At 39.9% G+C, this 27,817-nt stretch overlaps 1 protein-coding gene across 1 annotated transcript in view; it reads right to left on the bottom strand.

Moving 5' to 3' along the window:
* Positions 1-254: 254 nt before the first annotated feature.
* Positions 255-27,817, bottom strand: part of LOC134454840 (uncharacterized) — a 103,581-nt gene continuing 76,018 nt past the window's right edge. The window contains exons 18-21 of the mRNA XM_063205999.1: positions 16,727-16,902; positions 11,050-11,288; positions 7,670-7,869; positions 255-405 (exon numbers count right to left, since the gene is read on the bottom strand). Of these exons, the coding sequence (XP_063062069.1) occupies positions 255-405; positions 7,670-7,869; positions 11,050-11,288; positions 16,727-16,902 (766 nt within the window). The remainder of the gene's footprint in view (positions 406-7,669; positions 7,870-11,049; positions 11,289-16,726; positions 16,903-27,817) is intronic.

The raw sequence follows: 27,817 nt of genomic DNA, 5'->3' as shown, positions 1-27,817 counted from the left end.
AAGCTGTTTCAATAGTTCTTTTGGTGAAACAGTTAGTTTAGACAAAATCTGTGGATCATCATAGTGAGGAGAAAACATCTCTAGGATTGCACAGGAGAAGTCTCGTTGATTCTTCATCTTCGCTAAGTAGGTGTCAACAACCTCAGACAAACCACTGAGTGCAAAAGGACAAATTGTAAATCATTATGTGATCATGTAGTACCATTTTTTACGGATCAGAAATAATCTTACCATGACATATAATAGTGAAAGCATTACCTCTTTGCATTTCCGATAAAGGGAATATTAGGTTTCTGCTTGTGGTCTGATGGAGCGACTGTATGGAATAAAGCTGAAAGCCATACAGCCTGTGACCCTCGCGCAGCTGGCATGTCCATAATCCGTTGAACAGCATTGGCAAGGAAACTTAACAACAAAAAAGATATAAATCTACTGTACTATATTATTTGACACATAGTTTAACACAACTCTTAAAACCAGAAAAAAAAGAACACTAGTCCAGCCCAAATAGTGCTATAGTCTTAAGCCCTATTCGTACGGGACTAGTTAAATGGGGGGACCTGCGGTCAAGCAATAATAACCAGGAAATTTAGTCCAGTCAGAAGATGTCATGTCAGTAAAGATAGCGGAGTATGTCAGTAAACTAAACCGAGAATTTCAACACCTGTGAAACGGTCCAGAAAAATTACCCTCTGTATAATAATCCCGTCCGAATGCTATCCCAAGTCTGGTTAAGTGCATGAAACGCACCTTTTATCCGATCTCTCCGGGCTTGTAAACATTGCAGCCTTGAAGTAAGCATTCGGCTTTGTTTTAGGCAGTTGTTCCACACTGTGTTCGCTGACAAAATCAGGCATGGCTCCATGTATTCGCAAGAATATGCTCAAAAATCAATAATAAATTGTGGAGAGGGCACACACGAGACTGTCACAACAGTGCATGATGTTGTACTCCTCCCACTTTCTGTTCTTTCTGAGATATTTTAATCCAGTCCGAATCGGCCAATTCTATTACCAACGTTCCACATTACATAAAACTAGTCCCCTCCGAATAGGGCTTATCTCGGGACGTCGGTAATAGAAATGGGCGATTCGGACTGGATTCAAATATTTCAGTAAAGAACAGAAAGTGGGAGGGGTAACTGTCCACACACCATTGTGACCGTCTTCTCGTCATGTGCGTGCCATCTCCACAATATATTACTGATGTCTGATATTATTACGAATCCATTTGGTCCTGTTGAACAATTTCAATAATTGCTTTTGTTGAATCAAAAAATCCAAAATGGCCACCAATGCTGATGCCTCACTGTGTAGGGCCCTATGATTTCCGCGATATGGAAAACACAGACGGAATCACGGAATGTAGACATGAAAACGGAATTTGGCTATATACGCTGGATTGCACGGAATTTGCTCATTTCTCATGATAACATTTTTAAAAAACATTATTTTCGTCATCATTTATCAGTCTAAATGACATTTCAAACACAAAATATGGCCACGATATGATATCTGGCCCATGCGCGGTGATGCGCAAAAGTTCTATGCTGCTTGATGGATCCATGATCCATGTCAGCGCATGTTGACCATGAACACATCCCTCTCCCACGCGGCATTTCCGATTGTCTCCCGTCCTAACACTGACCGTCAGAGCTTTGAAGAAATCTTTAAACTCAACATGTCAAGAGCACTCAAATTTTGCCTAGTAAAACAGGTCAGGCATAAACGCGTTGTCCTGATCGTCCGTTATCAAGACTATGCGATGCGACACAGAAAGGACGGGCGGCTCTCCACTGCACTTTAATAAACAATGAAATCATCCGATGCGAGGCATGAGTTTGGAGTTTGTTACAACAGATGTGACCGCTGGAAAATGAAAACCTAACAGGCAATGCTTTGATTATGTCTTGTTAACTTTGTTGGCCACCAAGCATAGTGACCAAAAGTTAGCAGCAACTTTGAAAAGAGTCAAGTCATCATCAGATAAGAAAACGATCGTCTTGTCAAAAGTGTTTGTGTGAAATGGTAGACGGTAGGATATTTGCAAGGCTAATTAATGCCTAACTTACATATAACGTGACCAAAATGTCTCTAATGTAGCTGTAGGTTGCAGTACAGCCAAACTTATTCGAGAAAAACTAATGCAGCCCAAGTCCAACTTGAATGCATCAGAAGTGAAATAGCCTTCTGGTTGGGTGCGTCACGTGTAGAATATATGCGCATGTACATTTCAACTACCGTATTAACTGGAATATTTTTGAGGGGTGATATTACAAAAAATGTGTAGGCCTAGGTAAATTTATTTTCTCTACCGGCCACTCAACCACGAGTGATTGGCTCTGTTCACCCACCAGTTGAAACTAAATAGGTAAGAAATAAAAGATTTTTAGGGGGGTTAAAGGGGAAAATAACTTCAAAAATGTCAAAAATCCGATATGACAAAAAATAAATCTGAAAAAAAAAAAAAACGGAATTTGAGAAAAAATAAAACAGAACTTGAGAAAAAGTAAATCGGATTTCATAGGGCCCTACCTGTGGCATTAAGCATGAAATTTGTCTAAAAAATGTTAAATGGTGTATTTATTCTATCCTTCGATAAACTTTAAATTCGTAGTTGCAGTATCGGTGTGTGTGTAGGCCCTTCACAACCAGGCAAGCAACCTATGCAATTAAATAGGGCCCTGTGAAACCTGAAAGGGGGCCCCTGTCAATGCCTCATTTTGTACTTGTATTTAAATGACAGCAATGACAAGTTTTTGAGCATAGGAGCACCTTCTTAAATTTAATAACCAAAAAGTGCAATGCTAATGACATTGAAATATCTCTCAAGGTGGCCCCTCTGCATTAATATGAATATAATATTGCCCACAAATACCTTGAAACGTCTGAGTGTGCGTGCGCGGGCATATGCGTGTGTTTGTGTGAGAGAGATGCAGGCCTTGGTAAGATTGCTGGTCTGGGTTAGAGTGTGTGTGTGTGTGTGTGTGTGTGTGTGTGTGTGTGTGTGTGTGTGTGTGTGTGTGTGTGTGTGTGTGTGTGTGTGTGTGTGTGTGTGTGTGTTATGGCCCTGGTTGTTTATGCCTTTTCCCATACTCCTTCAATGTGTTTTAGTTGGGAGAGCGCAAGAGATTTATGCTTCTCTTCCAATTGACCATTGCGGCGATTATGACTTTGTTAAATCGTCCATTTTGCGAGGTTATCAATTGCCACCCGAAGCATACCGCCTGAAGTTCCGTAGCCTCCGTAAGAAGCATGACCAAACTTTTGTAGAGTCGGCCAGTTAAAGACTACCTCGTTTGATCTCTGGTGCACTGCTTTGAATGTTAACTCTGTGGATAAGATGCGCGAGTTTATCCTTGTTGAAGAGTTCACCAAGTACATTCGACATGACATCAACGCAGACATGCACATGCAGACAGCAATGCATCCTGGATGAAAATGCTGCATGACGGTTAGATTTCCTGTCAAACTTCGAAATTTCGTCGACGTTGCGTTGACGAGGTGACATGTCACATGGTGTAAAACTATCGCGGGATGAATGCGGTTGCAGTCAGATCTTGCAACCTCTGCAGTTGCTTATCCCCTTCAACGCTCGTCGGCGGACTGCCTCCGAGGCCACGCGCCCATGAACTGGTTGGTCAACAACTCACTCACGTGTGTATATGGGTCTTGTCTCACACCTCTACACAAGTTTGTGCAGTTCCCCACTTCAGCTCCTCCTCATGTCCCCCCACTCCTCACACGTGGTGTGTTAGTAGAGCAAACTGGTGCGAGCTCATCGTCTCGTTCATATTTGTGGCCGACTTTAGATGCGCTGTATTTAATAACACCCACATCGTGACAAGTTCTCGCTCACATGCCTTTTGGAACATCGACGCTCGCAACAAAGTCGTACGGGGCTATTAACTGCTTGCCACCTTCCATCGCAATACATGTCCGTGAGCGTAAACCAACAACCATCCATGCAGCGGGCATGTTAGCTGATGAGTATGTGCTCTTCCACAACAGGTCTCGTCCTTCAACACCTGCGTCAACCGTTATGAAAAAGCACAATGGCCCTAGGCCTGCGCCTGTGCACAACGAGAAACGTGCTTGTTTTTACTGTCACAATCCCGGTCACGTAATTTCTGACTGTCTGAAATTGAAAAGGAAACAGTCTCGTGGTAAGGTTGTGGCAGGGCCCTCAGTGCTTGATGAACAAGCCAGAAATTCAAACATGCGTTCACGTGTCCGTCCGACCTATAAAGGTCCATGCCTACAGACAAAGTCGAGTGCTTCTAGAGTAATGACTGGTAATGACTCTCCGCCACAGCACAAAGTTGTGCCTGTGAGTTCGCCAAAATTGATGCGCGACCGTTTTGACCTCATGCGTCCACAGTCGACAATGAACACTAAGGAAGAAAATCCTAGTCTAGTCATATTCGCCATTGTCAGTTCGCCTCTCGCCAACGTATTTAGTTTGAAAGAAGCCTTTCATCCGTCGGTTAATTGGCAGACATTGACAAGTAGTATGACTGCCCATCCGCAATCAGTGCCCGTCTTGTTGACTCGCAGCGAACATCAGTGAACCTGGCAGGCTTTGGTGCCATGGTGGTACTGAGATCGGCAAACGCCTTGAACACACAGAAACCCTTTCGTTACTGGTGGTGAATCAGCACCCTGAACAGTATTTGGGCACATCTGCCTTCTCAACTGTTGGTGTAGGACATCACAGCAGTCTTGATCTGAAGTTAGAGTTTCTCCGTTGTCCGTGGCTCGCTGATCATAATTGCCAATTCCTCCCGTTGCTCACTGCGTTCCAAATTCGTTTAATGACGCCTGATTTGCGCTTGGAATAACTCCAATGGAGTTGTTTTTAACTTTGCTTGCCCTTATGGCTACAGAAAGCTTTGTGTTAGGTTTAAAATGTCATTTTGATGACTCTTTAGTTAATGAATCCTCTGTGGTTCCTGATGATATTTTGTAAGACTATGTGCACTAATGTTTTCTCCCCTTTTGCCATTCCAGCTCATCATTACTGAGGAAATGCTGGAGCCTGTGGTTCTAGCCTGCTGGGTTGATGTGTGCATGATTATGTGTACTGTAAACCTATTACTTAACTTCTGTTTTTATGGAGACTATAGTCACCATTTTGCGTTGAGGGTGTTATGGGCCCTGGTTTTTTATGCCTTTTCCCATAACCATGTGCCTTTTGGCGCCTCCTCATGGTCTTTGTTTTTGCTACCCCAGGATTCCTAATTGCTGATTGCAGCTAATTGACTTCACCTGTACCTGAGGATATAAGAGGTCAGAGGATCTTCAGTTGGGGGGCTGCTCTCCAGACGCTCTGCAGCACTTTCCCCTCGCTCCCGTTTTGCTGACACTGTTGTCTTGTTCACCTTTTGGACATTGCCGTTGGCATTTTGATCTTTTTATTTGATCTTGGCCCTGAGCTTTGGAGCTCTTGTACCTTTTGTTTAACCCCTAGACATTTTGTGAATAAATCCTTTTTTATTGAGCCTTGATTTTGCGTCTGACCCCTTTCATGTTACCCATTTGTAACAGTGTGTGTGTGTGTGTTGATCTGAGTGAGTTTTTCTTGTCTGTCTGTCTGTCTGTCTGTCTGTCTGTCTGTCTGTCTGTCTGTCTGTCTGTCTGTCTGTGTGTGTGTGTGTGTGTGTGTGTGTGTGTGTGTCTGTGTTATTCTTTTGTGTCTGTGTGTGTGTGTGGGGGGGGGGGCACACTTAACATTTTCTGATCACCAAACAAATGTAAAGTATGCCAAATGTAAGCTAAACATTAAACAAGGATGACCCAAGCAAACATAAAATGTAGAGTTTCAGTGATTATTTCATTTGTTAAGACAATAATGCCATAAAACCTGCATGAGCTGGTGTGAAAAAGTAATTGCCCCCCTTGTTAAATGAGGAGGTATTTGTGATCAATCATATTATTTTGGACAACTGAGTTATATTTCACAGCTGCTCAAGTCTGGCTGCTACCAGGCCTTTCAAATCAAGAGATAATTTGAATAGAACCTGTTTTACAATGTGTAGTAGGTCATATCGAACGCATGACATCACACTGTGATCCATCAACATTCAGGAGCAGATTATAGTAACAATAATTGACAAGTCTCAGACAATAAAATGTCACAAAGTCAGTTGTAAATCATTGGGGCATCTGCAAACCATGGCGAGAGACCATCAAAAAGGAATAAAATTAATAATAAACCGATTTTACCCGATCCACTCCTTTTTCCACCGTCACACTACACCATGCCCATAGGAAACAAGGACAGCAGTAAGGATGAATTTAAATTTAAAAAAACTGTGTTTTGGCATATATATGGCACAATTATGCCAATTATAATTAAATTCTGGTTAAGCTTTGGCTGGTATGGGATGTTTGGCTTTCTTACTGCATTCATCAGATGCATCTTTGGCAAATGTATGGCAGATTTTGGCCTTCTTTTGTTTTTACTTGCATACAATATTTGGCCCAAATGAAGGCCATGTGCTATCCCAAAGGTTTGCCAAAGGTTTTTTTTTGCCATATATGGCCCATAACCGTTTTGCTATGGGTTTAGCCAAACATCTTCCAAGTCCATCTTTAAGTATGGTTGGCTAAGTGTACTTACTTTGAGAGCAACTTAATCACATCTGGTTTGAAACTAACAGTAACCCACTAATTTGTGGAGCCAATAAGTTATTGGTCATAGTCCTTGTGCAAGATCCATTAGTCCGACACACATGTTAAAACTATGTCCGAACCAAAACAATTCCTAACCCTTACCATCAGTAAAGGCAGTGGTGTAGTCTAATTTTTTGTGGTGGGTATACAGTCATGGGTGAGCGGTTAGGGCGTCAGACTTGCATCCCAGAGGTTGCCGGTTCGACTCCCGACCCGCCAGGTTGGTGGGGGGAGTAATCAACCAGTGCTCTCCCCCATCCTCCTCCATGACTGAGGTACCCTGAGCATGGTACCGTCCCACCGCACTGCTCCCCATGGGGCGCCACTGAGGGCTGCCCCCTTGGGCACGGGTGAGGCATAAAAGCAATTTCGTTGTGTGCAGTGTTCACTTGTGTGCTGTGGAGTGCTGTGTCACAATGATAATGGGAGATGGAGTTTCCCAATGGGCTTTCACTTTCACTTTACTGTATATTTGAGCATTTTTGAAGTGGGTATACTGTATATATTTGTGCTATTCTAAATAATGGATCAATCAATTTTAAGTGGGTATACTGAAATCCCTGAAATTTTGAAGTGGGTATACTCTGTATACCTGCGTTCTACGTAGACTACACCACTGAGTAAAGGCGTGTTTTTGCAGTGTAAGTTTTGTCTGAAAAGACGTGCCCACATGTAGCCTACCCCAGTCTGAGCGTTGCACACATCTTTCTGACTAAGTGGGATTCTTGTTATGCTCCTCTACAGCTTATTGTCTCACTTATGAGCTGTCGGACCGATTCCGTCGCATTCACACAGGATTAATAATACCTCCAGTAATTCTTCGGGTCCATTTAACAGAAAGTGAAACTCGCGGGTAAGTTATTTTTACTAACATGGTACAGTCGAACAGGACTAAAGTAATTGTTACTTCACTCCTATAAAATGATAACTTCACCCCATAAAATCAATTCTGTTTAAATAGGGCTTAAAATGTGTTGTGTAATGTGATATCTTACGAGCTTGCTTTGAAATCAAGAGTTCCTTGAAGACTGTCACTGTGCTTCAAAATTTGGAAAATGTGTTGAATTGAGTTGCAGTCAGGATAAATTTGAAGAGTCAAGGCAATGGCAGCTGCCACCAAAACGCTTCCAATTGGTGCCTTCTGATTTTGGGCTTGAATGGCCTCCTGAAGAACCTTCTGAAGAAGTGCTTTATCCTACCAAAAGAGCATCAAACATACGCAAAAGAAATTGTCACCATCAATATCATGGTCAGCAACACAATGAATATGTAGGGTGTGTACCATCTAATGACAAGTAACTTCTAGACAGACAATCAAAGTAACGGATTATCTATATTACTTTGAATCAAACTATTCCACAGATAAGATGGGCCTATACTAAATTTGACAATGTTGTCGTTAACCCCTTGACTGTAAGGCGACCCGAATGACTTTGAACTTCAACTTGATCTTCATTCCGCAATTGTTTCAAATCCCGGTGGTGTTATAAACCTAGGGACATTATACATCATTGGAAAGCTTAGAAATTCAGGAACACACCTAGCACTACTATACAGGGATTTGAACATATTTCATGTGCATTATTATCAATTTATTACACAATGTCACCTTTCAAATTTGACCCCAGCCCCCTGAATGACTGCAGCTCCCTCAAAGCAAGAGCTAGAAACTCCATTCAAAGACTGAATGATAGTCTTGAGTCCACGTTTTCAAATGAGTCATGTAGCTCTTCTGTGTTACAGGACAGAGGAATCTCAAATCTGCTCAAGAATGCCCCTTTCTTCCCATGTTTTTACTGTACATAGTGTCAGAGCCGGCCCGCCCATTAGGCAGCTTAATTGTTTGCTAAGGGCGCTGGCCATGAGGGGGCGCCACAGCGCCAGAAATTGGGGAGGGAAAAAATATCCTCTATTTTGAAAGGTGGTATCATTTTTTATTTTCTATTAATTTTATCGTTTAGAAATACCGTGATTCTATATTATTTAAGAGTCTCCCTGGCTCTCCACAGCCTCCCTCCAGAGAATCGTATATGAGAGTGAGATAAAGCAGGCGGGTTCTTTTCCGGTATCCACTTTACGTCGGGTGAACGCCCCTTTAGGAGACCTTCGATCAGACCTTCAGAGTCTTGAGGTAGAGAACAAATGGAGTCCCCTTAGCGCTGTAGATGACGGTAGCGCACGTCTTGTGCAAACACCGCGAAAAGAGAAGAAGGAGGGACAACGCCCCCTTAGGAGACCAAATTTTGAGCACATGCTTTTGCATTGAGTGGGCGTGTTTCGATTCCTCTTATTATATATCCAACCTCTTTGCTCCCTCTGTCTAAACAGACTTTACCTGCAGCTTGGAGAGTTGACCAGTTGTCTGTTGTTGTTGTAAATGCGTCATATCAACCAGCCAAGCTGAAACGTCAGGTCAAATTGGACAATGTCCAAATGTCATAAACTGTCCGGTGCTCAGGGGAAGAAAAAAACGGAAAGGAGAAGAGGAGAAACGCAGACTGTACAGTAAATATGATGCCATGATTATTATGTTTCCTGTTACACAAGGAATATTAATTGAGAACGGCAAACTATTAAGGGCCGTACACACACACACACATCGCTGCTATTTGCTAGCTTCTCACTTGCTCGCCTACTTGCCTCTCTTTCATGGAACGTTCGCTGAAAGTTCCCGCGGCTTTAACTGCCAATGAACAGGCGAGAAGTACCGAACTCTGCCTTCCAATTGGTTACTCGCTTACTCCCCTCGCTCGAAGTTAAAATATTTTCCACACGGGATCCCACATCGCATCGCTTGTACAGTACTCGCCTACTCGCCTGCTAGTCTCGCTGGAACACATTGACATTCTATTGAGTTCATTCGCTGAGCGAGTAACTAGCAGCGACGTGTGTGTATGGCTCTTTAGCACATCATATCGCTAATCAATATTAGCTCGTGCTAACGGCATCTGTTTATGAAAGCAGGGAGACTTTTCTAGTAACAACACCTGACTGACTTTGATAGAAGGGCCCAAGGCAAGCTAAAATGGAAATCAGTAGTCCTTATCTTCCTCTGCCCATTTATCATCCACCAAGTGTTGTTGCTGTTTAGTAGTAGTAGGGTAGGCCTACCATGTATTTTGACATCTGGTTAGCTTAACTATTTCCTAGGCTTTAATACTCTGTTAATCAAAATGCTATTTATTCCCCTGTGTCTACATTAGACTATGTAAGCCTGCTGTTCATATTATAGTGTTCAACTTTCCTTCTGTGTACATTCCTATATGCAATAATGACATAAGTTATCTTAATAATACTTAAGTTTATTTTTGATTAATTCTTTGCAAGCTTTCTTGATTATTTGCATTCCACTGTAATTACAATAACATTGATATCATAAGGCCTGGCCTACTAATATACAGTAGGCCTACCAATATACAATTACTAGTATAACAAGCATTTTAGCTATTGTTAATATGCTGGACAATAGTTTTTAAAAAAATCATGTTCTTTTTGTGTTATCCTTTTATTTGTTGTTTCACATCATTTGCTTGAATAGTGTTTACTTCTCCTCTTTTCAGATGCTATGCTTAGATTCCTCCATCCTACCCTTGACAATCCTCCTGTTGCATCCACCTCTTCCAACTCTTCTACCAGCACCAGTGATGCAGCAGCATCAAGCTCACCAGCTACCTCCACCCCTGCAACCCAGCCTGGTGACACAGCAGCATCAAGTGGGCCTCCAGCTACCTCCACCTTTGCAACCCAGCCTGGTGACACAGCAGCATCAAGTGGGCCTCCAGCTACCTCCACCCTTGCAACCCAGCCTGGTGACACAGCAGCATCAAGTGGGCCTCCACTTACAGGTACCTCCACCCCTGCAACCCAGCCTAGTGACACAGCAGTATCAAGTGGGCCTCCAGCTACCTCCACCCTTGCAACCCAGCCTGGTGACACAGCAGCATCAAGTGGGCCTATTGCTATTCCACATTTTCCACAAATTCTTAAATAAAACAATTGCAAAACAAAGCTATTTGACTTCTTGAGTATATGTACTCTAGCAGTGTATTTTTTTCCCGATGCAAGGGGCGCCATCTAAATTCTTGCCTAGGGCGCCAAATTGGTTAGGGCCGGCCCTACTTTATACAATATGCTGAAAATAAATTGGTAGGGTTTTCAGTTCGATTTTCAGTTCTTTGAGGAACCTTCACGTGTAGGTTTATGAGTTCACACACAGAAGCTATTTATACTGTATATGGATATTTTTGAGAACACATTGTAATGTAAACAGAGTTTCAGAATGCTCATCTCAGAACTCAGCATTCATGTGCAGCATGTATTGCAAATATATGAAAGCTGAGAGGGAAAATTAAAAATACTGGTAAAATGAACCTACCGGATTTAGAGGTAGGACTTCCTGTCCTTCATCTGTGCTCCAAATCGCCCTTCTGTTTATACAGTGGTTGAAACATGCCATTATATTTTCCAGATCAGAAAAGCAAGTTTGCTGGCAGTACATCAAATGCAGCATTACTGCCTTGAGAAAGTTGTGTCGGACTACATCAATTTTTGTGGACTTAGGATATCGCCACCAACTTTGATTCTTCATGCAAACGTCATCAAACAAGTATACATCTGTAAAGACAAAAGACAGATAGAATACAGTACGTATAGTGCTGACACATACAGCACAGTCGCAGCACGCACAAGCGCGCGCACACACACACACACACACACACACACACACAATGCGAAAAAGGCCAAAACATTTTGCATAGTGACCATATTCAACCATTGGGTCTCATTGGCAAATTTGGTTGGAATGTGTGCAGACAATGCTGAAATATGAGCTGAGCTCACTTCTATTTGCCGTCTTTGTTGCCGATTTCATTTGGCTGCTGGGCCCTGTCACTTTTGACATTTGCTCAAAAAAGTCATGCAGGGATCTCTTTTTTTCCATTTTAACAAACTCAAATATGCCAGTTGAATACTTATGGGTCACCCCACAAACTGAAAAGGCAGTGGAATTTTATTGATATGCAAAACGTACATAAGCAAAAATCAAATGTTTGATCATTGAAGCATTCCCTAGTGGATTATATTTTGTCTCCTTTGGGGATCATGACAGTGGAGGTCAACTGCACAAAGTTTTGTTGTGATCTACCAATGGATAGCTGACATATGAGCCAACTACAACCAATGATGGGAATAACGGCGTTGAAAGAAAGGGTGTTGCTTTTTCCAGTAACAGGTAATCTAATTAAGTACTTTTTTCCAATCACTACAACGCCGTTACATTTACCCCATTACTGAGGCTGCTTCAGAGGGCTGCGTGTGAGCGGTCAGTGTCACCTGACAACAAGGGTTCTGCGATGCACGTCGACATCAGTCGAAAGACAAGTGGAAGCACTATTATTTCACAGTCTCCCCTATCCTTCAAATTTACTAAGTATTGATAAATTGCAACTCATTATCAGCCCCTTTAGTTTTTAGAGATGTGATTCACGTGGACTGCAATTACATGTAATTTACAGCAAATGTGCTAAATCAATCATAGCCTACCCTAAACTCCCATCAGCTGAGAACATCATGGGTGGATTCCAAACGGGAAAGGTCACTGTCCTTCCAGTGAGTTAACTGGACATCGAGTCTGTGAGTGTGATTCCAAACGAAAAACTGCTTGATTTTCTCCTTTGGCAGCTGACTGAATGTGTGGGCGCAACAGGGATATTTGAGGGCAACATCAGATGCTGACTTGGTGCTGTCTGCTAACCAAAATGCTGTGCGGCACCTCCCTGGCTGTGACTACTTAAGCAGATCATGATACTCTTCATAGGATTTCATTAAAATCTCACACCCATCTATTTTAGCCAGGTGCAGATTCAAAATGTAAATGCTCAATGTAAAGAAAGGTTGAAACGCACACCGATGACCTCCCTTTTAATCAGTGGTGTAGTCTACTTTTTTATGGTGGGTATACTGTATATTTGAGCATTTTCTGAAGTGGGTATACTGTATATATTTGTGCTATTCAAAACAATGGATCAATCAATTTTAAGTGGGTATACTGAAATCCCTGAAATTTAGAAGTGGGTATACTCCGTATACCCGCGTTCTACGTAGACTACACCACTGCTTTTAATCCCTTTTCATTTCGAGACCCCTTCTCAGACATTCTCTACAGGGTTTTAACCTGAGGTGTACTCACTTTTGTTTCATGTTGTAAAACGTTAATGGCTGTATTTAGATTTTTTATGAGTGAACAAGAAATATAAGCGGTTATATATGTTGTTAACAGATCACTAATCATTGTGTCGAAGTGAAATTTCTTTAATGTTGTACTATGAAAAGATTGATATACTTACAAATCTGCAAAAATGTGAGGGGTGTTCTCAGGTCTGTGACACAGTGTAAAAGTACCTATTTCACACCCATGCGTTGAGTACCAAATGGTAAAAACACGTTTTTACGTTTAAATGTTAAATTTCGAATCTGCACCCTAGCAATATATGTGATTTTTGGAGGTCTGTGATGAATATAAACAACAAAAATTGCAGTCAAAAGCGTGTGTCATGATTTGGACATTTTAATTTATTTTAATCAAGATGACTCGGCGCCACCCAAGTCGGCTAACTGTACAGTAGCCTAATCAGTTAATGAAGCAATAATCCAGAAGAGGCCGTGGGTTGTGCTCCATTTTTATGGCCAAGTGGAGTGGGGCACGACACGAAGCGGAGTGCCGTAAACGTCCCCTTACCTAATGTAAGTACAGCCCCTCGCAAAAGTATGGAATCAGACCCGACTCAGAACTGAACTCATTTCAAAGGGCAACTGTCTGGCCAACGAGTTTGAGCAGCGCGCGCTGCTGACTGGGGGCGCGTCCGAAGATAGGCAGGTCCAGAGGAACTCATCTCAGGTCAGAGAAGAACATATTTTATTATTGAAACACGGTGGACTGTTCCTTTAAGAAACACCAAAAGGAATCAAGAAAAATAATTTTGTCAGTAAAAAAAATGTTTTTCTTTTTTAGAGCATGGGTAGAGAAATAAACATGGAATCACTCAACTCTGTTTTTCATGATTCCATATTGTTTTCCTCAAACATCAAAAGAAAATAATGTTTTTGCACCACCTGTGGGATATAGAACAACTTACAGCCTCATTACTTTAGTCTTGTGAATTGTAGGCAATTGGATTTTGAGGTTGGACTGTAGACCGTAGGTTTTAGCCGTGGTATTTGGAGCCAATTCCCTCCGTAAAGTGCATTGGCAAACCAGCACCAGGAAGCAATTAAATGAACATTAGTCCCGTCGTCGAAAAAGTAGGCTACTTTGGGGATGTTTATCATAATTTCTCAGCGTGCTTCATCTAAGGCCCCGTGAAATCAAATGAAAGTAACGCTCCTCTTATGAAAAGATGTGCAATGAAAAGGAAAAGGCTATTTTAGTGTGCCCTGTGACTTTTTTGCATGGTGCATGTTCTGTATTTCTTCCGTAAAAATGGCTTCTCACGAGGAGGAGGCGTGGAGCTTGCCACATGGAAATAGCGTGATTTTAAAATAATAATAATAATAGGCCTAATAATAATAATAATAATATATTTTCATCGGTCGATCGTCGAATGCAGTCAGCACAAAAAACAATTCCTTGACAACTCCTTGGCCAGACTGGAGTTACTTTAAAGAACATGATAATTGCTTGACCAATTTTCTGTCTAGTCTACTGTAAAAACTGCCAACAGATTTTGATTTTGATTTTTAAAGTGCGTGGGTGGGGATAGGTGTTTGCACATGCCGGTAAATGCTAACGCAGGCAACATGTAGCCTAGTGGAACTCAGCTCTGCACGCCTAGAACCACGTCTTAGTCGATTATACAAGTATAATCGCCCCTGTTTGAGCTGATGATGGGTGCGTATGGGTGGAGTAAATGCAACAAACAAAAACGAAACCCGCTCCAGCAGTGCGGAGCCCCGTTCTAACAGGGCTAGTGGAAAAGGGCTACATGTGACCTTTATTGAAGATGGAGGTGTCAGGGGAGCTCTTAAAATGAAGTTGTGATATTTGTTTGGAAACGGATTTATTGAAAACCACAAAAAAATGGAAAAATATTAAAATCATCACTAATTTTGTTTTTCTTTTGTGCAATTCTTAATTTTACCATTGGAATGAATAGGTGGCCCATTTTACCTGAATAGGTGGCCCATTTTACCTGAATGCATTTTTTCCATCCAGGATGACACACCTGTCACATTTTTACATTAATCACCTTGTTTTTCGTCATGAAGTGGAAGATTATGAGTCACTTGATGCAATCAAACTTAATTTTGGGTAATGTTTTGATGTTCTTCATCAGATGTCATCAGCCTTTCTGAATTTACCTGAATTCACCCTACATTACTATCCCAAGAAAAGATTTCATCATATCCAAGCATCCCTTCAATTGATTGGATTACATTTTCAATCAATGTTTCCCATCCTGTCATGTCCCCAGTACCTTCACCTGACATGCAGACCTAGGCTATTGTCAATGACTGTGGACTTTTGTATGTTTTCATCAGGCAGTCATCTTCATTTTTCATCAATCTCATACTGTAAGAAATTGTAAAAGTATATGACTTTTCCCTCCACTTTAATCCTAACCAACGACGACCAGGAGTGGCCATTTGAAACAGAAGCAGTGTTAACTTGTGACACAGGAAAGGCAAATGGCATGATACAGATGAGGAGATGCACATGAATGAATGTTATATATGACAATTTAATTATCAACTGCAAGGTAACATTACATTTAACTCAAGGCTACTGTATGTTACATAGTATTAACAGTCAAATCAAAGACATTTTAGCCAAGATAACCTCAAAATGTTTAGGACAAAGAGAGAGGGAGAGAGAGAGAAACAGAGACACACACACGTCTTGTGCATGGGAAAAAGGTCTCAAAGAGGGACTCATTATCATAGGCTTATATACTGTAGGGAGAGGTGGCCAAGGTCCTTTGTCTTGTAGGGTCAGTGACACCCGACCCCAGGGGTTTGAGCCAGAACACCTACAGTGGGGGTGTCCTTCTAAGTCAACTTTTACCAGATAACACAACAGTAACCGCAACAATATCAGTTCTGGGTCATCCAGCAATATCCATGTTTACAAATAGACCAGACAGCACTTTCAACAACAAATTGTTCAAAGAAGATTCCCAATTAATAAATGAATATGACTTCCATCCAGTCATACACAGCCTGGTTGATTTTTCTTGGCCTGTAGCTTTTTTTGTTTTTCCAATTTAGGTGCATGTGTAAGTTTAGATATCAGTGAATGTTTCTGTATGCAACGCCCATTTGCTTCAGGTGATGGGAGATGGTTGCCAGTGCCTTTTCAGCGACTACTCAAGTTTATGTTGACATTTTGGCAATTTTCTGATCTGATCAGTTGAAATGATGCTTAGGTATGATGGAATCATTTCTTGAAATGGTAATGTACCTGTTCATTGAGCAAAACCTGTGAATACATTCTTTGAAGATAAACGCATAAGGTCAAGTGTCATGGCCTACAAATAACCTGGAACTGAAATTCCACAATATCTGCGGTGGAAGTTAAAGAAAAATGGTCAATGGCAAGGTTCCAACCTGTAAAGATGTTCTGGCACTGTAATCAGAGAAATTTGAAGCAAAATTGATGTAGGGTACAATTTTTTCTCATTAATACTATTACTCCGAGGCTGTAAGTTGTTCTAAAATCCAGATTGGTACGTGGAGTGCTTGTTTGTGTGTTTGTTTTTCATGATTCCCTATTTTTTCCCCTCAGAGTTGAGTGATTCCATACTTACGTATTTCTCTACGCATGCTCTAAAAAAGTACTATAACTTACTGACAAAATAGTTTTTCTTTGATTTCTTGTTTCTTAAAGCCAGACAGTTGCCCTTTGAAAAGAGTTCAGTTCTGAGTCGGGTCTGTGATCCATCCTATCTATAAAAAATAAAAACGACTAAATGAACATCTTCCTCGACAGGTGATTCCATACTTTTTGCCAGGGGCTGTAGACACCGTGTTAGATTTCATATTATAAAGTGTGTACCTACCTTTGTTGGCGGCATCAATACGGTAGGAAAGGTTCCGGTAACACATTGGTTTTCCAAGATCCTCATCCATCTCTTTACCATTCACCTCAAGATGGTAGATGTAAGAAAAGTGTGATGCGTCCTCTTTCATGATTGGCAATGAACAACTGAACACAAAGCCAATGTCCTTATACCCCCTGGTCAAAAACAAACAAACTTGCTTTAAAGATGACATATTTGTTTACACATATGAGGAAAAAACAACATTGATATTAGTGATACTGGTGGGTATTTTTTATCCATTATGTTTCAATTTTTCAACTATTCACGTTTAACACATTCACTCCCAACTCACGTAAAAATAAGTTTTTGCCTCCCATGCGTTGGCTCCCCAAACATAAAATTACGTTTTTACGGGGTTTTTTATGGATTCTGAATCTACACATTCTAATGCACATTCTGTGTGATTTTCGTAATAATGTAACTAACAAAACTGTAGGTGTTTTCATGATCTATGTCAAAGTCAAAACTCCTACAAAGTCAGGATCTGGATATTTCATCATCTGTGCATTTTATTACACACGGTATTTGAGTTTTATTATAGCAAACCACTTCCTGATCACGTCACGTCACATCTCAAGTTACTTCCTGGAGAATCATAACATGTACTGTAAGTGCCTTGCTAGCTAGCCTATTTCTAAACATATGATGGAAGGATAAGAAGTTTTGTTGCCACCAAGATGGGTGTAAAATGGAAGGTTGTAATGAAACACAGCAGGAAATAACCTAATTTTGGGTGAGTACTTTGGCACGTCTACTTTTATCTACAGAACGAAAACTGCCAGTCAATTGACATTAGCTAGCTAGCATTTCAGATGATGTGGCTCTGAACAATAGCCTGACCAGGTGATTTTTGCATCAAACTAGTTGACTTGGAAGCTACTGGAGTTGTTCTTTGGGCTTGAAAATGCATTTAGACCCGCAATTTAAACTCGGAGAGTCAAAGAGCGCACCCGTGACAAAAAAGGCTTCATCTCCGTTCGAATGGTGAAAAACGCTATTTCTACCTGAACCAAGGCTCGCTAAGAATTGAATAACTTTGGAATGGAATAAACTGTAAAAACATACAGACAGCTGAGTTTTTGGCCCTGACATGTGTCTGTGGGTTGAAGACAAAATATTCGGTGGCTGTTCAAAAAATGAAAAAAAAATATGAAATTGGCTGGGAGTGTACAGCTAAAATTGCTAAAAACGGCTGGTATTGAATGTGTTAANGGGATATTATAGTGTAAAGATCTAATTTGGAACATTAAAAGGACATTGCAAGTCAGTATGTGTTTTGAGGATCAATCCTGGGTGAACCTGTGGCATTCAAAAGTGGACCCTTCTGAAGGTTTAGAACAAGGATTCTTAACCTTTTTGACGTCGATGCCCATTTTTTCCAGTGCACAGTGTCCCAGGGCCCATATTACACATGTATATATTATTATATTACATTATATTGGGCTATATTATATTACCTTACATTATATCATATTATGTTAGGCTATATCATATCATATTATATTGTATGATAATATAATATAAGGCTTGTAATATTAATATAAATTATAAATAAATAGGTTATTACTAAATTATTTTTTTCTACAAGGAATAGCCCTATAATAGCGTTCTGAATGTATGGGTCTTTGGTGTGGTGCTCCACAAAAGCAGACCAGCAGGGACTCCAGCGTGTGGGAGAGGTGTCCCAGTGATTCTCTGTGCTGTTTTCACCAGAGATAGGTACCATCTACACCACACGCTGTCTACGAAGAGTGCAAAATATTTTGCAAGACTGTCACCACCCTGCTTACCACCTGTTCCAACTGCTTCCCTCAGGCAGAAGATACAGGTCATTACAGGCACGAACTACAAGACTTTCTAATAGCCTGTACCCTGAAGCCATTAGACTGCTTAATTCTAGTGCTCTTACATAGTTCTCTGGACTGGTGTTCTGTGATTTTTTCCTTTTAAGGGATGGCCCTTACTGTAACATCCTATTGATTTAATTATTCATACATGAATAAGTGTCTGTGTGTGTGTGTGTGTGTGTGTGTGTGTGTGTGTGTGTGTGTGTGTGTGTGTGTGTGTGTGTGTGTGCGCGCGCGCGCGCTTGTGCGTGTGTGTGTACCTTAAAAATATCAACAACAATGGGTTTTTAACCTTGAATTGTGGGGAGGGGATCTCATTTTTTACTGTTTGATTTACTTGATTAATTTATTATTACTCATATTATTACTATTATTTACTTTAATTTATTATACTTCATGATATACTTCATGAACACTGTTGGGAAAGTTACTCACAAACTGTAATGCACTACTTATTACATGTTACTGTAATTTAAAAGTAATGCCTTACATTACAACATTACTTTTTTAGAAAGTAAGGCATTACACTACTTTTGCATTACTTTTAGTTACTTTAGCCAAAATGACTGGAAATAAGGATTTGGCAATCTACAGTGCAAATCTATGAGGTGGCATGACTTTCACCTGCCATCCACAAGTCGTTTTGGAAGCCTGCAGACTGAAAACCAACATTTTCAGGAATTGCGTCTTACCCACATACAATAAGGCCTAAGAAAAATAAAAGTTTGGTTCCGGTTGGTTGTCAGGTTTGGTCATCGTCCGGTCGGATTTGTTTATTTTTGTTTCCAGGTAACACTTCCAAATAAGGGGCCATAATTAACAGTAAAGTAGCTACAAAATAATACTTAAGTAAGGGTTAATAATCATTACTTAATGCCACATTAGACACATATTAATTGTTATTAATGCATTAGTAAGCAGTTACTTAACTATTAGATAACTATTACGTTGTGTTACAAGTTAATTGCATATTATTATTTAACTAATAGATAAGTAATGGCACAGTTAATAGTTAAGTAGCTATCATGTCGTACTTAACTAAGGACCAAAATTAACACTTACTTAATACAAAAGTAAGGCATAACTAATGGTTAATTAATACATAAATATTGGGTTTTGGGACCCTTATATTAGAGTTGGCTGAGGATAACTAATGGTTAATTAATAGATAGATATTGGTGTTTGGGACCCTTATATTAGAGTTGGCTGCAGATAACTAATGGTTAATTAATCGATAGATATTGGTGTTTGGGACCCTTATAATAGAGTTGGCTGAGCATTCCTAATAGTTCAGTAATTAATCTACTGTGACATCTAGTTTTCACTCGTTCAAATCACTGTAATAGTGGCAACAGGAGCCATTATATAGCAAGGATTGGACGTACATTTCTCAATGATGGTGGGGTGATGAGATGTAATTTTTTCATGTACCACTTATTAATTTTAATGGTAAAAACCCTACAATAAATGCAGAATATTATGAAGAGTAATAGTTTTGAAGCAAAACTAAACCATTCCTTTGTGATAATGAAGTTATTGTTTGAGAATATTAGCTCAAAGAAGTGCAGTGCATGATGGGTACGCAATCTACAGACAACAATATTTCGGTATTATTTAATCATTAGATATGCCTTGCTTTTGTATTAAGTAATTGTTAATTAAGGTCCTTAGTTAAGTATTACCTAATAGCTACTTAACTATTAACTGTACCCTTAACTTAACTATTAGTTAACACTTACTTAATACAAAAGCAAGGCATATCTAATGATTAAATAATATCGAAATATTGTTGTCTCTAGATTGCGTACCCATCATGCACTGCTCTTCTTGGAGCTAATATTCTCAAACATTAACCTATTATCACAAAGGAATGGTTTAGTTTCGCTTCAAAACTATTACTCTTCATAATATTCTGCATTTATTGTAGGGTTTTTACCATTAAAACTAATAAGTGGTGCATGAAAAAATGACATCTCATCACCCCACCATCATTGAGAAGTGTACATCCAATCCTTGCTATATAATGGCTCCTGTTGCCACTATTACAGTGATTTGAACGAGTGAAAACTAGATGTCACAGTAGATTAATTACTTAACTATTAGGTATGCTCAGCCAACTCTATTATAAGGGTCCCAAACACCAATATCTATCGATTAATTAACCATTACTTATCCGCAGCCAACTCTAATATAAGGGTCCCAAACACCAATATCTATCCATTAATTAACCATTAGTTATCCTCAGCCAACTCTAATATAAGGGTCCCAAAACCCAATATTTATGTATTAATTAACCATTAGTTATGCCTTACTTTTTTTATTAAGTGTTAATTTTGGTCCTTAGTTAAGTATAACCTGATAGCTACTTAACTATTAACTGTGCCCTTACTTATCTATTAGTTAAATAATAATATGCTATTAACTTGTAACACAAGGTAATAGTTATCTAATAGTTAAGTAACTGCTTACTAATGCTCAACATATGCATTAATAACAATTAATATGTGTCTAATGTGGCATTAAGTAATGATTATTAACCCTTACTTGAGTATTAGGTTGTAGCTACTTTACTGTTAATTATGGCCCCTTATTTGGAAGTGTTACCAATTTTTTTTTTCAATTTTTTTTTTTTTAATATCCGACCCCCCAACCCCCCACATGCGCCAGATTTTGTCATAAACGTTGTTGAACAAGGCCAAGGACGATAATGGAGTTGAGGCTTCATGAGTACAGCTGAAGCTACAATGAAATATAATAAGCATTAATGAGCCAAGAGGCCTATAATATTTTATTTCAATTTGATTTATTTTCATTTTAGTGATGTTTATTTGAACTGTGAGGGGGGTGCAACATACTCATCCCCCCCGTCGGATAGCCTACCCTGCCGTGTCCCTGTCTCGTGCGAATGGGATGCATCCCCTCCTTTCCTGACTAATTTGGTGGTGCTATGGCACCTCTTCAAATCGTCAAGTTGTTTGTAGGCTACTGTTTTTCGACGTGGAAAGCGGTTTGGGTTTCAAGTACAGTGTGCATTTAACTTACAGTAAATGTTCTTGGCGTCCTTATTTTCAGTGGAGTCAAAGTAGTGGGCATATACCTATCTTGAAAACGAGCAAGTTGGATCCTCTGGAACGGTCATCCTTTGTCAGCCTGCCATTTCAAGTCAAGTCAAGTCAAGATTTCGAGAGACGAAGCGTGAAAGAGGAAGCAATGTTCTGCGTGAAACTTTAAAATCTCTGCGCGGACGTAGGCTATCGTAGGCCATAGCTGATCTCGCGGTGATCCGCGAACATTGTATGAAGAAAACAAAACACCCACACAAAATTTAGGTGAAAAAAACGCGTTGTAATGTGCAAGTTACTTGCATTGTAACGAGGACATATTACCGATTTTTTCCCCTGTAATCAGTTACATTACTGCGTTACTCAAAAAGGTAATGCATTACAGTAATTAGTTACTTTTGTAACGAGTTACTCCCAACACTGTTCATGAATTTAGACTTTATTTGACTAGTTCTTTTTGGTTACTTCTATAGTCCTACTTCAAACTATGCAGTGTTGTTGCTCCACCCACAATTTCGTTGACTTCATTTACAATGACAAAAAATTCCTTGAATCTTGAATCTATATTAATTAATGCTAATGTTAAGTATGGAATAGCGGACGACGAGGTGTCCTGATATCAAGGGAAATAACGGACGAGGCGGAGCGTTCTAAACAGCCTGACGGCACACCGAAGGGCTGTTCGCTTCGCAAAGTCAATTTTCCCTTGATATTGGGACACCTCGAAGGCCGCTATTCCGCTTATCACCAGGTTACCAGCATTCAAGTATTAATGTATTAATATGTTGATCTAAGGCTTCGTGAGAAAGTAGACTAACCACTGCACTTGGTACGTTGCTATGGGCACCACTTCCTAATGTAGAGACGCGCCTCTATCGGAGGCATGTAAGGACGCGCGCAGAACGTTGGTGTGACTTGACAACCAAATACGATAGAATTGACGACTGGGTTTTTGACTTGACAACCAGATGCGATAGAATTAGTAACGGGGTCTTGACTAGACAACCAGATGCGATAGAACTAACGACGCGGTCTTGACTAGACAACCAGATGCGATAGAACTAGTAACGGCACTTCGCCAGAGAGTTAGAAAAGAAGCAAGTTGGACGCTTGCACGCCCCCATGACATCATAGGTGTCCTGCTACCGGGAAATAAAGGACACCTGCTCAGCCAATCAGAAGACGTTCCGTCTGCTCACCGGGTGATAATCTCATTTAATCTCACTCATCAAATCCACTAACAGTTAAGCAAGACTGTCATTCACACATTTGAATGCCTATCTGACAGCTCGAAGTTTGCGCGACAGCTCTTGACTTGCACTTTGTAATGAATCTGCTGATCGCAAATTTAAAACACTTTTCTATACAAGTATAGAAGCAGCGCGGGAACAACAGAAATTCCAGAGCCGGATGGAAAACCAAAAAGTATAAGGGATAAAGATTCAGTAACAAGAATTATTTTGAGTAGCCTAACCATTGAACACCTATTCTAAATACTAAAACGTGAGGATGTTAGGACACAGAAGACGTCGCCAAATCAGCTGGGAAGTGGAACCGTAACCAGTTGGTAATTTCTCTTTTTTCAACCAGCCTACTGCAAAGGGTATTACCATCACAGGCTGTGTTACTGTCTTGTTCTTAATTAATCTCCCACCAACAACAAAAACGCTTGGAGTGGTCATTGCGTTATGACAGAGTTGCGTTTGAGGGAAAAGATGCAGACTAGTCTATTTGATAAGCGGTCCCACGGCCCATGTGGCCTAATGGTGCGAAACTGAAAGTTGAGTGCGATCCTGGAGGTTGGGAGCACGGCCCAATTTTGGGCCACGGCCCTATGGTTAAGAATCCCTGGTTTAGATAAGGAAAATACGGCAAATGTTGTGAAAAAAGTCAATCACCTCTAGAAAACGAGTTTTGTTCTTACATTCAAGCTGCAACTTAATTTTGTTAATAAACCCTTGGCAGCAACATTCTGGCTGTTGATATGTAAAAATGGCTCTTTGATATGTAAAAATAACAGAAACAAAAATAGCCTGACCTGACCAAGATACTCAAAGGCACAACAGAGACTTTATTTTGTAAGGAAATTGCGTAGCTTCAAGGTACAGTGATTTTAAGTGATACAGTGATTTTAAGACTGTTTTATCTAACTTTACAAAGTGTGGTCACCTTTGCCATTCAGTGTTGGGGAGGTGGTGTTAAAAACAGACACATGCTGGACAAATCACACACTTAGGTTGTAAAATAACTGGAACAGAAGTTAAAAGTATCAGGCAAATCTCTGATGAGTACACTATAAATAGTGGATGATCCATCCCACCCCCTTTTCTTTGAATACTCCCTCCTCCCATCAGGACTTAAATATACAGGTTACCTTTTCTAAAACAATTAGAAGGTTAACATCCTTTGTGCCCAGAAGCATCCAACTGTTAAATAAGTTAAGTTCAGACAGAGTTAATATAATAACTTTAATATACTAAATGTATATAGAATTTATAATTTAATTATTTCTATTCTCCCATGACTTTTTATTTTTTATTTGAATACTTGGTAACACTTTATTTTAGGGATACATCTATTAGCACTAATACATTTAATGTTAATGCCTGCATAAGTAACTTATAAGGCATGTACTAAGTAAATGCTAAGGCCTACATACAATTTCCCTGTATAAGTAAGTTGTTGTAAGTCATGTACAGAGCAAAATCAAACATTTGTTAGGCATGTGTTCAGAAATGTCTTGTTCATGCACAATAAGGGATTTATTACCAATTTAACTTTAGTAAGGCCTTAGCGTTTGCTTAGTACATGCCTTACAAGTGACTTATGCAGGCATTAACATTGAATGTATTAGTGCTAATAGATGTATCCCTAAAATAAAGTGTTACCCAATTTACAACAATATACAACAATGCAACAATATACATTTTACTTTACACATATTTTCTGTACTACCGTCATACAGTCAAAACAAAATGACAAAAAGGAAATAAACAATACCCTACTTATAGGTCTTCCCCAAAGGTCACTCGGGCAGGTGCAACTAATCAAAATGCTGCAGCAAGAATTCAAACTAAGAACAAAGAAAAGAGACCACATCGCTCCAGTACTTAGGTCATTGCACATGGCTACCAGTGAGATAGTAAGTATTTGAAGAGTTGTAAACTCAATTCTAAATAAGTAATGTAAGGGGGCGCTAGTGTGCCATGACGTGGTAGGTCGCTTCTGCAAATTCCAATGCTACTGCAATTTCCAGTCACAAATCTCATCAACAAAATATTCTTGGTAAGCATTATGGCTGGTGTTATATAGTAGGCTGTATTGTCAAAAATTTTAGGTGTTTCCAGCAAGGCAGAAGATTTCGACCTCTACTCGCTAGCATTCCGCTAATGTTTAAGGGTTTGGCCTCCGTGACCCAGTATATAATAATCTAGTGGCGCAAAAAAATCAAAACGATACTCAAATGAGGTCTTATTTCTAGTTTCGAACTGAATATTAATATTTCAGGGCAAAGCATTATACGAGACAAAAGTTATACCATTAATTTTTCACTTTGTTGTGGGTTAGGGTTAGCCAGTTGTGGCTAGTAGCTAGTTCCGTGAGTGAACACCCCCTGGCCTAAGTAGGAGACCAAACTTGAGCACACTCCTTTGCATGGGGTAGGTGGGGCAATACTTTCTAGAGATGGGATTTATGGTTATTTTACGGGATCCGGATCTTAGTGGCTCGTTCCTTTCAAAGAGCCATTTAAAAAACTAGCTCTTTTGACTCTTTTTAAAATTATTTATTCAGTGTTTAGAATGTAGTATTTTGACGCCATCTCTAGGTAATTTTGTCCAAACAACAACTGATTATTCTCCTGCTTGCCACTCTTTAAGGCAAACAATTGTGATCCCCCCCCCCCCCCCCCCCCAAATGTAATTACTCGCGTTGAGGTCACAGGCTTAAAATTATTGAAAAATGAACGGAAATGCAGAAGAATGGCTCCCCCAGCTGTGATCCGGATCTTCAGGGAGCCGTTCAAAAGAACCGGCTCGTTCGTGAAAGTCACAACACTAATCCTTTCAGTATTGAGTATTGAGTGTTTGGTTGCCAGACCTTCATTTGTCAGTGAGAGAGATGGCAAAAAGTCATCGGAAGAAAATAATAGAAAGGTCACTATAATAGATTATTTGCAAAAATAAATAAATTCAGTACATTATGAACTATGGAACAACTATATTGAAGCCATGTAATCGTAGTGTGCAATGTTCATTTTAAAAAAAAATGTTTTAAGGTGCACTGTACTCGTGCATCCTCTTAATTTGTAGGCTGAGGACTGATATGCAACAGTCTCATTTAAGTAGGATCAATATTAATTTATGTCACCTTGTAATATTAGCTTTGTTTATCTTTATTTTATTCAAAGAGACCTTTGGTTAACACTTCATATGGTTCCAAGTGGTCATAATCAAACGTGGTTGTTTCTATGCAGAGATGTAAACTGTGCCTTGTACCAAAATCCAAACCATAACGCTAACCGTTTCTTTTCCAGTGACCACAAAATGGCCAAGAAAGAAAAGCCAGATTTGTTTCAATGATTGTGAATTATCTGGCTATGAAAAAAACATTATTAGAGGAGGAATATTGCCTTCACAACTTTGATGGTTGGAGATTTCCCACTGACTTTGCATTGTGTGACATGAATTAATATACCTTTATTGCCCCAGGTGGAATTTGTTTTGCGGTTTGGGAACACTTGAACATGCAGACAATAACGACATTGTACGTTTTGTTTGGTTTTTAGTCTTGTCCTTGTATAAAGTATTCGGTAACACTTTATTTTAGGGATACATCTATTAGCACTAATACATACAATATTAATGCCTGTGTAAGTAACTTGCAAGGCATGTACTAAGCAAAATCAGACAGTTGTTAGACATTTATTCGCAAATGTCTTGTTCATGCACAATAGGGGATTTATCGCCAATATAACCTTAGTAAGGACCTAGTAGACCTAGATTTCTATTTATGAGTAAGCAGTAAGGGCCAAAATACAATGTGTATAAGCTCCTGGTAAACTGTGTGAACAAACCCTGAACAGTGTGAAAACAGATGTGGAATAAGGGTCCCTATTCTAAAGTGATGCATTGCTCAGCCCAGATTGCTTAGGGCCCCCGCACTACCTAGGGCTCCCACTCTACCCAGCCCCCCTGGAGAACAAAGTGTAAGATTTTTTCTGATTCTGCATCAGTCTAATAAGACATGTGGATCTCACTTACTTTGCTCAAAGTATAATTGTGTAATAGGAAGGACTATATAGCAAGAGTTGGGCGTAAACTTCTCAATGACGGTGGGGTGGTGAGATGTCACTTTTTCATATACCAATTAGTTTTAATTGTAAAAACCCTACAATAAATGCAGAATATAACAATGAGAAATAGTTTGGAAGCGAAACTAAGCTGTTCCTTTGTGATAAATAAGTTAATGTTTGAGAAACTTAGCTCCAAGTAGTGCAGTGCATGATGGGTACGCCCTTAGTCAGAAATGCAATGCATGGCCAATGCAGCAATGATAATAGTTCTGTTGTTACGTACATGGCAAATTGTTTGAATAGCAACTAAATTGCACGAGTGAGGGGAGGAGCTAAGGACGTAGGTAGGCTCAGAGCTGGGTAGGTTGTCTGTTGGCCTAGATTGCGTACCCATCATGCACTGCACTTCTTGAAGCTAATGTTCTCAAACATTAACTTAATTATCACAAAAGAATAGTTTATTTTCGCTTCAAAACTAATATTCTAATGTTCTGCATTTATTTTGGGGGTTTTTACAATTAAAACTCAGTGGTACATGAAAAAAATTACATCTCACCAACCCACCGCCATTGACAAGTGTACGTTCAATCCTTGCTATATAAAGGCTCCTGTTACCTGAACTACATTAATATAAACAAGAGAAAACTGTATGTCTTAGCTGAAAATGTAGGAATAATTAAATATACCATTACACTTTGCTGATATGGGGGAGCTAGGTGGTGTGGGGGCCCTAGGTAACGAGGGTGGATCTTGGTAGTGTGGGGGCCCTAAGCCATCTGGGGTGAGCAATGCATCACTTTAGAATAGGGACCCTTATTCCGCATCTGTTTTCACACTGTTCAGGGTT

The sequence above is a fragment of the Engraulis encrasicolus genome, chromosome 8 (genome assembly GCF_034702125.1).
Source record: "Engraulis encrasicolus isolate BLACKSEA-1 chromosome 8, IST_EnEncr_1.0, whole genome shotgun sequence".
Classification (NCBI taxonomy): Eukaryota; Metazoa; Chordata; class Actinopteri; order Clupeiformes; family Engraulidae; genus Engraulis; species Engraulis encrasicolus.
This window is presented reverse-complemented; position numbering and strand designations above follow the sequence as displayed.